Source organism: Coloeus monedula (genome assembly GCF_965178545.1).
Source record: "Coloeus monedula genome assembly, chromosome: 3".
NCBI lineage: Eukaryota > Metazoa > Chordata > Aves > Passeriformes > Corvidae > Coloeus > Coloeus monedula.
This window is the reverse complement of record NC_138783.1, coordinates 2,486,197-2,499,259: the sequence shown is the minus strand read 5'-3', so window position 1 is coordinate 2,499,259 and position 13,063 is coordinate 2,486,197. Positions and strand designations below refer to the sequence as shown.

The 13,063-nt window shown below is 38.6% G+C and overlaps 1 protein-coding gene across 1 annotated transcript in view; it reads right to left on the bottom strand.

Annotated features, from left to right (window-relative positions):
* Window positions 1–1,721: 1,721 nt before the first annotated feature.
* ZNF654 (zinc finger protein 654) overlaps window positions 1,722–13,063 on the bottom strand; it is a 30,329-nt gene continuing 18,987 nt past the window's right edge. The window contains exons 7-9 of the mRNA XM_082277580.1: window positions 9,574–9,715; window positions 5,774–8,090; window positions 1,722–5,448 (exon numbers count right to left, since the gene is read on the bottom strand). Of these exons, the coding sequence (XP_082133706.1) occupies window positions 5,441–5,448; window positions 5,774–8,090; window positions 9,574–9,715 (2,467 nt within the window). The 3' untranslated portion in view covers window positions 1,722–5,440. The remainder of the gene's footprint in view (window positions 5,449–5,773; window positions 8,091–9,573; window positions 9,716–13,063) is intronic.

The window sequence follows — 13,063 nt, the reverse complement described above, 5'->3', positions numbered from 1 at the left end:
GAATTCCATATAAGCCAGAAACAGCGGAAACAATTTTGCCCATGAATTTTAAGTTCAACATTCAAATAAAAATTTAGTCTTGAAGCATCTGGAAGGCTTTAACATGATAATGCTTATTGTCTGCAGTGCTAAACTTCCCCTCACGTGTACATTGATTTAATATTTTTGATTACTATCAATCCTGCAAACTACAAATTAGACAATGCATCTGAGAAATATAAATTATCTTTGCTTCATTTTGCTTGTATTTCAATAAACCTTTATTTAGATTTACAGCCTTCAAGGGAGTTATACCTATCCAAAACTTCTGGAATTCAGGGGGAAGAACAAAAACAACCATCAAGATGCCATTTTAAAAATTAGATTGAGATGTTTGCTGTTTTCTGTAACACTTGAGGGGATGGGAGGGGAAGGGAAGGGCAGGTTGCCTCAGAATGGTAACATTCCCATTAATCTTTAGAGAGGAAAAGTGCACTGGCATCAGGGCGATTGGAGAGACTTTTCAATATTCAGGACTGATGTCTCTCCACAGCCCGTTTCTTGTTCTAAACCAAGACCAGCCTTTGCAGCAGAATGATTTATAACTATTTATAATATATTTATATTTTACTTTACTTTGTAAGTGCTTCCCCTTTGGAGGTGGGTGGGGGGTGGGAAGGGGATAATCTCAGAAGTAGGTTTCATTTTTTTCCTCTCTTTCTCATAACTCACAATTCCCTTTAGAGTTGTTATTCAAACTTTTAATTGACTTGAGCACTTGGCATTCCCAAAGGGGAAGAAACAGGAAAATTATTAGCCTATAGAAACCAAAAGGTGAATAGAACTCTTGTAACATTAAATTGCTGTTGTAATTCAAGGAGTCCCTACAAGAGCTTTTGTTGTATTTTCTGTCTCCTGTCCAACTGAGGAGGGGCATAGAAGTTTACATTTGGTGTTAATACAGTCAACAATGAATTTATTAAATGGCTAATGTACACACTGCCATTTTGAGAAATATTTTTGCTGGCAAAATGTACCTGAGGCCCCTTACCCTTACACCCACACTTAAATTCCTCAGGCAAGGGCCTTGTCAAAATTATCCAAAGTAGAAAATAAAGGTAAGTTTCAAGTTACACATACAAAAAAAATCACCGTCCAAAACTTTGCCGAAAAAGTCAAAATCTGCAATTAAAGAAAGTTAGGAATTTACAGGACTGTGAATCATAAATCTAAATTATCCAGTAATTTTAGAGGGCAGTATTGAACTCTCCAAAGGAAAAAAAAAAAAAAAAAAACAGAAGAAGAAGCAACTACACTGTCTTTGTGTCTGGAGTTGACAGCCAACCAGAAGCAGAGGTACCTTAAAACAGCTGCACCCAGACCTGGCTGTGGCCCCAAATTTGGATTTTGAGCCCTAGGAATTAACTGCTGCCCCCATTTAGAAGCTTGGTCTATTCAAATCCAAATATCCACACACCCAGAGCATCAAGACCTGGCATCTTCACATAGGTGCCACACAACCCTCACGTACCAAATGTAACACAGTAGCACTGAACATCACAGCAGCATTTCCAGAGTGATTCTCCAAAACACAAAATCAGTTTCTATCAACAACAAAGACAATGTTTTATTGAACAAATCTATGTACAGTACAAAAGGTTTTTAAAATGAAACACTACTGTAGATTTATTGCAGTTTGATGGCTCAGTTTTAATTTGTACTCTTATATAAAATGCAAAGTAAAATAATTTAACATTCAACAAGGAAGCACAAATTTCCTTTCTTGCTGAACCTGTAACAGCTTTTACAAATTAAGAGTCCCAAAATGCATACACTGCATTTAATCAGAAAGGTGTTATACAGTACCAAATAAATTAAGAAAATAGTAACACTACCACCCCCTTTGGGTCTTTTGTCCATAGCACTGGTGTTAAACAATAAAAGAAATGAGTACAGCTGAACCTTCCATGTGATATTAAAATCACAAAGTTTAATGTTATAAATTATCCAAACTATACAATTCATATAATTTTAATGAATATGGCTAAATAACCAAAGTACCAGTGACCTTGCCCCACAGATATGACCACTTGCAACCTATTTTCAGTATTCCTTTTTTCATGAAAGGTGCCTACACCAAGCGGCAGCTTTTTGAAATTAGAAATTACATGACCTTTCCAGTGAAACATGATGGGGTTAGAGGAGACAGTCTGAAAAAGAAAGTCCAAATCCAACTGGAGGAATGTTACTAAATACAATTATCAGCAGTGAATTGCACGAATTTTGATCCAACAAAGCTCCTAAGCTCATGTATAACTTCAGGCCGCTTTAGGGTGGCTGGAGGCTTACATTACACATGTACTTCAGGATTTATCGAATCAAAGGGATACATCTTGAAGAGTTTCCAATTATATCACACAATGCTTAATGCCTGGGGAAAAAAAATCAACCAGAAAACCTCAACTTTCAAGATTTGTAACCTGGTTTCAGCCCTAGAAGCTGCAGGCTTAGTATGAGGTAATACTCAAGATATTAAAGAATCCTTAAAAAGCATGGAGAATTATTCCACACATTATTAGAATTATTCCACGTGTGATCCAAGTATCTTTTTGCTTCTGATTAAAGTTGCTCAATACTGCAACTATCTGAGAATACCAACAGGTTTCAGAGAGTAGCTTAAAGAAAATGCAATGTCTTTTGAAGCGAAAATAATAATTTTAAAATGTTACCACCCATTTGCTACTTTAAGTCAATTTAAGAGATTCCTGATAATTGTTAGGTGATGCTCATCTTCACCTACGTAAGAATTCCTATTTCCTGTTCTCCAGAGTGTACACACTGAATACATGATAGAAACAAATGGTGGTGTTCCAGAAAAGCATCTTTGAACAAAAATTACTTTAATGCAGGTACAAAAAATTATGGTCACAGTTTATGCATGTACACAGATGCATTTATCTACACACCTAAACCAAAGATAATACAAGTCTCAGTCATGTTTTTAAAGCATCTTCAAACACATGGAGCTCCAGGGAAAAGGCAAAAAAGCACCAAAGATTAAAAGGTACATTAAAAAGATTTACACAAACATCTTTGTTGTATCTTTGTTGACTCAGTTTTCCAATTTTCAGAACTGTAATACTTTAAAATGAACCTTTTTTTTCCCAAATATATTTAAGCAATGTCAAGCAAAGAAGGGGGAGCCTGGGAACATTCAACACAGTAACTGGGTCCTTAAAAATTAGTTGGTATCTTTAAAGTAAAAAAATGTGAAAGTGCATTTGTCTGATAAGGACCCCATTAACTTTATGTTTAAAACTTTTAATGTATTTATACATGTAAATATATATAAAGTGTGTATATATGTATATATAATGAATGATGCATTTAAACATTTAAATCAGGTTTTTTGCAACTGCAAAAAAAATTCTTTGGTGCCTCAAACGTCGTACAAATCTCTGGAAGTGGGCCATAATTGGGATTCCTGTAATGCACACATACCTGTGATCATAATTTTATAACCTTTTATGTTAATCCAACTCAAAGTTAAGGCAAAATCTTCTAGAATTCAAGAGCATGATTTTGAATTTGCATTCTTTCCACCTCACAGAAAGGGGAAAGAAAGCAGAACTAATGCAAATATCTGTTTACTTCCACAGAGGATTATTAGCAGAGGCATTGCTGAACTACTGAGTTTATGTTCCAGAACTGCTTCACAGGCTGTCTTACAGAGAAACCCTTGGGTTTGCAAGGGTGAGCCATTCCTACAATGAACAGGGGGCTTTATGCACCCCCTGATTTTTACTCATTAATTTTCACCCACCTGTTGATTCAAGCCCTACACACACTGGGATGAACTCTTCAGTGACAGCTGAGCAGGAACAGTTACTCTGTGCTGTCCTACATTTCTGGGATGACTCTGGATGAACACCAGTTTTCACCACTCTGCCTCCCCTGCCTACAGTCCCATTACAAATTTCATAGAACAGGATCCCAAATAAAAAAAAAAATATGATGTGGCAAGACAGTGTAAGATAAATTAGAGGACAAATTAGCACAGTAATTGGACAATGTGCATGTTTGCCACACGTCTGCTTTAGGGTAGGAAGACCAAAAATTACAACGGCATCTTTTTGGTTTCAAAATCTGTACTTCAGTTTTCCATATAGAGCTGAAGGACTCCTACTTCCTGTCTTCGCATTCTCATTGTTCCTAGGAGCAGTGAATCGTGAATAAAGTGCTTAACATTGAAATAACTCCTTCACCAGCCTCTGGGAAAGCCTCTCCTTTCAAGGGATGCTACTGAACAGGGTTGCAGTGTGTCTTCAAGGTTGAGAGGATCCCTGTTTTCTCCTTTCTAGACAGCAAGTAAGTAGTGACAGCACTGAGTTGTGGCCCACCACCATTAAGCAACACCACAAATGTGAAACAGGCCCTTCCTGACCTTTTTGTTCACCCCAACCTGATGTGCTCTGCTTTTATTTGCCTTCTCAAGTTCTTGTCAGTCCTACCAACAGCTGAGGGACCTTCTTCTGTCAAGTACAAGATTCTGTACTTGCAGAATATCAATTTAACTCTGCTCTGTCATGCAAGTTTAACCCCTTAATATTCTGGATTTGTTTCCATCAGCTGCTGTTAACATGCACACAATCTGTGCATGTATCACTTGTGTTGCTCTTCCCACACCTACAGCAGATGTTTTACAGGACACCTTGCAAAGGGCTTCTCTTGCATGGATCTGATTTCCACTGTGTGTAAGACTCACACAATACCACAACAACTCACTTTTTCCTGCTTGTTCTGTATTTCAAGTTTTTGGCTATTCCAGCATTCCATCTATCTCAATATTTCTTTCCACATTCCTCTTTGGATTCTGAGTAGAAGTTTATGAAATGAGCTCCATGCTTTTGAGCAGATAATGGACTCACACACTCTAACTTTGAATAAAAAGAATGCGTGGTTTCTTTATGTATTTATCCATAGGGTAAGAATGTAACACCTCCTTGAATGATTCCTTCCCAGCTGTGTGGATAGATACCCTTGAACCACACAAACTAAAGCAGCTTTCAGAACTGGCAGGTTGGATTTCCACAAGGCAATGAACACCTCTGCTTTCTCTGCCTGCTCACCTCTATGCCTTATTGTCCTTCAACTTTCATGCTAGAAAAGCTACGCCACTGAGCTTCAATCATACATTTGGAATGAACATGGCTTTTTGGATAACTGGTACTTTGGGGATTTTGTAGCAACTTTTCTGGACTCAAGACCTGCAGAGCTCCTATTACTCCTCTCTGAGTTTTTTTTTTCTAGAAAATGTGCTTTGTCTTTATCAAGGTCATGTTTTTCTATAGGAATTTGAGACTGCTTCATGATTAAGGCCAACTGGGAAACAAACTGATGCTTCTTCATGTAGTGTTTCCTTACACCACTCCTCATCTGATACTTTCTCCACAACATTGAATCAGGCACCTGTAAAAGAGAAAAGATCCAAACGTAAATGGTTCCTTAATCTAGAACGCTGCTTATGTTTTTCACCATATTTAGATTCAAACATGCAAGGAAAGACTGACTGAATTTCCCCACTCTGTTTTATCAGAAGTCTTTTTCCATTAGTTGCCTACAAATTCTGACCACCTCTTTCTTATTCTGAACAGCACATCTAATTTAAACCTCCAATTTAGCAGAGTACTGTGATTTAATTAGTGTCTGTCTTATCTATTCCTGTTTTCAAAGACCATTTCCCAATTGGTATTTACTGCCAAAGAGACCAACACAGAAGGACTGCAGGACTTACTTTCATCATCTGAATCGAATCCAAAGAGCGTCTGACACTTCTTTTGTGCAAGGTGAGCCTCAAGTGCTTCTGAATTACAGTAGATGGTCAAGCAGTTGCCACATCTAAATCTTTCTGTTGATTTGCTACAAATTTTATCTTGTTCAGAACAAGCATCTACTTCATCAGCCAAAATTTTTCTCCGTTTTGGCATGCTAATGTAACGTTCATCAAGGTAACTTGGAGGCAATGGTCTGACGTAGGGTTTTGTTAAGATGACACCATATGAAGTAGTCTCTGTTGTCTGATTTGGTTTAGAAGGTACTTGTGAGGCAGCAGGAGCATTATTTTGTGGTGCATCGTGACAATTCTGTAAAACTGGTAACACTGACCCATTTTCTGTCCTTGTTTCATCTGCTACTCTGTCCAAAGGTATCTGGGATGCCTTGGATGATGTCTGATCTAGGTCACTGTGCCCATTGACCAGTTGGTCACTAACAACGTTACAGTTTTCAGGATTTGGCTGCAACACAGGTGTCTTTTGGTCTATCAAACTTAAAACTGGAGCACTACTCTCAGATGAACTTTCATTTCCATTGTGAATTACATTATTTGCTTTCTTCTCCACGCTTTGAATATATGTCTTTGGTTCTGCAGAATCCTTCCTTGACTTCCAGGTTGGAATTGGTAAATCTACAGTTTCTTTTTCATTAACGGATTCATCTTCATCTTGGTAACTACAAGGTTCTGAAGGATCATCTGAAGAATCTTTTTCACTTACATCTTCTGAACATTCTGGGGTTTTATTTAAATAATGCTGAGCCTCGTGTTCATACAGCAAAGGGAGCTCCTCAAATAGCTCACAGCAGTCTGAGAAATTGCACTGAGCTTTAAACACACTGTGACTTTTTGTATGTTCTGCAAGCTCAGTCGACAGCTTAAATCTCTGATTACAATTAAAGTGTAAACAAAAGTAAACATTTGGATACACATGTCTCTTCAGGTGGTCTATAAAATGTTGGGAATCAGCGAATTTCCTCTGGCAGAAGCGGCATTTTCCTTTATTCCATTTCATTATATGCTGCTGCACCTTCAGATCAGTTGGATGAGTTTTCCTGGCATGTTTGTTGAGGAATCTTATTTTTTTAAACACTCTAGCACAACCATTCGCAGGGCACTTAAATGTTCCTTCCTCATCCAAGGCATCAATGTCTTTTTGAGGGCAAAACACTCCATTCACTTTATGCAGAATGGGTGACTCTTTACTGGAGCTCTCATCGTCCTCAGGCAAACTCTCTGTACTTAAAGCATCAGGAACATTATTAAAACAGCTGTCACTACTGTTTTCAGTAGCATCATCCTGGTCACTTAGATGGTTTTCCACTGCATCAAAAACCTGTTCTGCATTCTCAGCCTCCTCTTGGACCTGGTCAGAACTTGGGGCTACTGCAGCCTCTGGTTCGGTATCTTTGGAACCCTCAGAATTCCCATTTTCAAGAGACACAGAAACACTAGAACACTGCACTTCATGAAGCGCAGGAGCCTCCTGACCAGCCTCAAGAGCTGCAGCAAGATGTTGCCTTTCTATCTTCCTGACATGATTCCTTAAGTGCTTCAGCATGAGTCCTTTCTGCCTGAACTTCCTGGTGCAAAGCACACAGGAGAAGCTGCCCTTTTTTTGGTGAGCTTGTGCGTGTTTCACTATGTGATCCCCAAGGAACTCCTTGTTGCAGATCACACAGCGGTGCCTTGGTTCAGTCTGATCCAATGTTTTGGATGCCTCAAGAGCCTGGTGGTTCTTTTTGGCACTCCCTTTGGACCAGGCTCCGGAGCAATTTCCAGGGTCGAGCTCCCCATTGCTGACATCTGTCAGACAGCCACGTTCCTCACCCAGAGCCCTGCACTCTGCTGTTTTCTCGGTGTTTGCAGGAGAGTTTTCCAGTGTACTTTCACTCAAGCCATCCAAGGCTTTATCGCCCAACAACGCTAAACAATTCTGCTTGATCATCAAGAAATTCCAGAACTCAGGATCGAAAAACAATCCTTTCTTCAAGATGGGAAGCAGCTCAAACCGCACACGGTTTTGAACAGAACTAGTGCACTCATTGTATTCTTCATCTGCACATTTATACAAATGTTCAACAGTGTAGTACGATTCCAAGGTGCGCTCCAGGAAAAAGATGGAGAGAGCACAAATTCTGAGGATCTCCAAGTCATTTGGCAGAAAATGAGCGATTGCTTTATAAATAAGACTTTTCATGTTGGGATCTTCACGGAGGTCCAGCTGTAGGGCACATCCACATATCTCAACACAGATCTGAAGGCCATCCTCGCCAACCTGCAGGAAGGAAATGACAGAGTACATAAACAACTCCCAAACATCCCAGTATTTATATTCATCTATTGCAAAGCAGGAGTTCAGAAAGCATCCTCCTAACTAAACTTCACCCAAGGGCATGAACATCTTTAAATATTGCTCAAACAAGGCTATAAATACAGATACAAAAATGGTTTGCACCGAAAGCTGTACAGCTACTGTCAACAAAGCTTCAGCTCCGCTCCATGCAGTTCTATAGTTAAAGGTAATTATTTGGGGATATAAACCAAGACTGCAAGAGATCATATCTGATCTATCAGTATCTTCTTCCTGCTTCTTCATTGCCTTGGCTGTTTCACACCATAATTGAATGATTCTTCTCTATTTTAGCCCTGTTCTAACTTTTTTAGCTTGAATTACATAAAAACCATGGTAATATTGCTCACAGTTTTGAACAACCACCAGGGGAACCGTAACAACCCATGGCCAAGAATTCTAACAGGCCTCATTTGCCAAAAGTGATGACCCATCCTTCCAATGAGCAGAATTCCTATTCCACACTTCAAGCTGCAGGCCCTGTCGTGAACATGGAACTCAGAGGGATGATCAGAAATACACTGCCCAACAGGCAGCAGATTACAGTCAAAAGAGGTATAGGAAATTTAGAAATAATTAATACCTCCTATATTTAAATGTGTTTTAACAAATACAGACAATACTCCAGAAGTAGGGGGTTATTAAAAAAATAAGACTACTCAGATGCAAATAGAATTATTAATAACACCAGAAGCATTTTAGAACACATACCCTTGAACAGCAGCAAATTATTGCATTTAGATCTGACAAAATAATTTAGAATTCCTTAAGGGCATAAAATATGAAGGAGCTCTGTTAAGTCAGGTCAATGATAAATAACATTTGTTGGGAAACAACTCACAGGCCTGTGTGCAAAGCATTGCACGTGACACCTTTTGCAGATGGGACAGAACAAGCCTAAGACCTGAAGCAAGAAATACAGCACAATCTTCTGAAGCAAAATCATGTCTCCTCCTGCAGTATTCTGCATTTTCCTTTATGTTATATTAAGCACTTTTTTCAGATTTGATTAGAACTGGTAAAAGGATTCAGAATTTAACAAGGATGAAAGCTGCATACAATTACACGAGGTCTATTTCCTTAAGGGATCAGGCTGAAAAAGAAACTCCAAGCAATAAATCATTCACATTTATTCCATAGACTTATTCCTCAAACTTGCTGCAGAAACAGAACAACCCACCATTCCGAAAAAAACCAAAAAACAAACTTAAAACCACAAAAGCAATCATAATATTGAAGCCCATTCTAGAACCTGACAAAATTTTCAAGATAATACTGTGTCCTTCCCTACTCCCTCTTTTTTAACTTTCCACAAAAAATGGTCATTACACAATACAAACATCACTTCTCTTTACTTTAACTGGTTACCAAAAGAATGGTGGATGAGGTAAAAACAAACAGAACTTACTTCATCCTTAATGACTTTCATGAAAGGGAAAATTACTCTGACATTTGTAGCAATTCTTAGAAGCTGGTAGCACTGGTCCACAAATACTTGTTTTGATGGGTTAGATTTGAGCTGCAGTTTACTCCAAATGAAGATCAGGTCCCTATTAGGTAGAGAAGAAAACATTCCAATTAGGTTGAGTTTTAGAACTCTACCACTAAGCATGATGCATTCCTAAAGACAATTATTTGCATGTTCTGTGACTAAAATCGTATTTGAGGGTGTAATACTGACCTAATTAACACCACAACTGCACACAACGTGCACAATGGAAAATGCAACTTAATTACTTGGTTAAAGTATTCAGGGTATCTCCTATCACTCAGCCAATGAAATATTCAACAAAACATTCATGTATTCAGCTTAGTTTCAGAGAAGTGCACAATAAAATCAGATGGAACAGCACCTAGCCCTCAACACCACAGGCAATAAACATCTGTGTGCTCTTGGGATTAAGTCACTTCCAGTGCAACGATGAAGAGTCCTTCAGGAAAAGAAGCTTTTGAACACGGAAAGTGGAAGCAGCATAGGAAACTTCTGATGTGGCAGGAAATAGTGATGTTCTCCAGTTAGCACAATTTTCTGCCCACAGCAGTTATACCACAGTTTCAGGCTCTACAGCTATCCTACATCTTCATGATCTGCAGTCAAATACATTTCTGCCTGAGACAAGGAAATGTAAGATCAGATTAGGGCTGAACTCTGCACAAGTGATGTGCTTAGCCTATAAAATAGAGCTAATTGAAGTTTTAAAGCATAGAAGTTCTGTGCACTTTAATTCAGAGACTCAGGAAAGCAACTGGATTAACTTTTAGTCATAAGATGATTTGCCAGCACAAAGATTTCACACAGGGGTAGCTCTGGCTACGAATCAGGAGAAATCCCACCATAACATTACAATGAAAGCAGAACCCATTGACTTTCATTTTCTGAAGGAAGACACTTCTTTATTCCAGCAGCCTCCTCCCTCAGAAAACAAACCTGGTTACTGACAAAATATTTGGCTGATTTTCCAAAGTCAGACAAACCTTTTGAGATGAAGCTTCTCTTAGTGAGCTCAGAGCCTGAATGAAGGGAAGCGACAGAACTGCCCATGACAAAACCAACACCACTTTTGAATTCAGGACAGCTCTACAATTGAATTCAGCTCTACAGCTCTGCTTGACATTGAGACCTTGGTTGTTTTCTTTCATACAGAACCCAAGAGAACTAAAGCTGAAAGGAAGATCAAACTTACAGAGGAAACTGTGAAAAGGGAGACCTATAGGCAGCTCTACACATGAAAAATTAGTCTTACTGGTTTTCCAAAGATATAAACTGTTCACCTCTGCCTTTACCAGGCTGGAAATCTGAACTCCACATATTTGCAAATTTCATCTACAAGTTTGAAATTAAGTGTCTTCATGCACTAAACCATTCACAACAACTCAGTAGAAGTCTCAACATGAAGTACAGAAGTAAGAACTGAGTATTTTTGCTGTTATGTGTTACAATTCAATAAGCCATGTTATTCTCTGCTTTGCCTCACACCATTTCAGAACAAGCCACTTCAATACTAATCCCAGAGAATGTGAGAAAAATTAAATTATTCTTCTAAGAGATTAGTGATTAAAGGGGCTTGCTGTGTGTTCAGACAAGTGCTAGGCTGGCACAAGGAAAGAGCTGAAAAAGGAATGCACAAAACTGGAAGCAGAAGGAAGAGCTCCATGGGTGAAGAACAAGGTGTTACCCATCATTTGCCTAGACCCTGACATGAAACAGTATTTTAGTCTTTTAGTTTTATTTTTCTGTGTTGATATGGCAGCTTCTTCAAGTCCATCTCTGACTTTTTTGGGACAATTTAGATTGTTACTGGGAGATCACAGAACTCAGCACCTCTTGACCAGAGGCAACCATGCATTCCAGACTCTTAACTACCTCCAAAATACCAAAACCACTGTGTGCCTCCACCAGCAATATAAGATGATGGCTAAACCCTCCCTAACTTAGCCGGATCTAATCCCTTTGCTACTCTTAAGAAGTAGGTCTAGGGAACACACTTGCCAAAAGACTGACCAAACCTGTGGTGAAAATTCCTTGACTTACTGAATTTACTGCATAGGAATCATCTGAAAACAGCCAAAATACTACTAAAAAAAATCATCTGGCAGAAAAGGAAGGCCATTTATGCCTGCTGCATCAAAATATTGTGTGTCTTCCTGAAGAGACAACACTTTGTATTGAAGTGTTCTGAATGGATTTCTTACCAATACTTCGTGCAAAATTTTTTTTAGTATGACCAACCACAGCTTGCTTGATTTCATTTCAGAAAAATAATTCTGTTCATCAGAATCTAGAATTTATTCTTAACATCAGTGAAAAGTAAGAGTTTTGTGACAAAGCTGCTTGAAGTTCATGTTCCTCCAAGATGACAGCTAATGGTTTTAGCTTGAAGATTTCATATAGGCTGTAGCAAATATCTGCTATTTACAGCTTTCTAATCTATTTCGTTGTCTTATCTTTGCTAGTAGGGTTAGCTGCTAGATCTCTGTTAGATCTGCAAGGCCCTCAGTTCCAGACAAGGTGAGATGATTTATACTGTGCTGGAGACATTAAAATCTTCCCTGGGGAGAAAAACACTCTGTGGGTTAATTTAACCCAGCTCTTACTTCTTCAAAAAATTGGATTACAGCACAGCCATGCCTTCACAAGCTTTGCTGCAGTTTACATGATCTATTAAGTATTACACAGAGCTCTTGTTGGGAACACAATTGTTAAGGCTCAGTATCTGTAAAGAATGAAACATCTGTCTGAGATGCACAGACATAAGTGCTCTGAACTCTGTTCCAAAGATCCTCAAGTTCTATATTCTGAATAGATTAAAATACTGAGAGATGCCAAGATTATTTCCTAAAAACCAGGTATCAAACAGTCCTTGAGCCTCTTCTGGAGTTTCATCTTTGACATCTGCTTTGCCAGAACAGAAAGAGATAGATATCTTGCTTTGAACAGCAATTTCAAAATGGATGATGCAAAACTCAATGATCAGCTGATTAAGAGCGAGGTTAACATATTACTACAGCAAAAGGAGGTTTAATTACAATATTCAAAATGCATTTCTTTAAAGACTGAATCCCCCAAACAGAAAGCACTAATCCATAGAGGCTACACCTGTAATTTCCTAGTAAGAAGCAGGGAGATGCAGCATTTAGGCAGGAATCAGCAAAGATGGATTCAATTCCCAGTGGGCTGACACAAACTCTACCTTTTTGGTTGAACTTCACCTGTCCTATGGGGACAGTCCAGTCCATCTTTTCCTGGACAGACTGGATGAAAAATGCCAATAGCTAATGCCAATACATTGTACTACAAATGGATGCCATAATCATAATCCCAATGCTTTCAATTGAACAATTACTCATCCAACAGTCCAATAGTTAAGGAAAAAAGTTAATAACAAACCAAACATTAT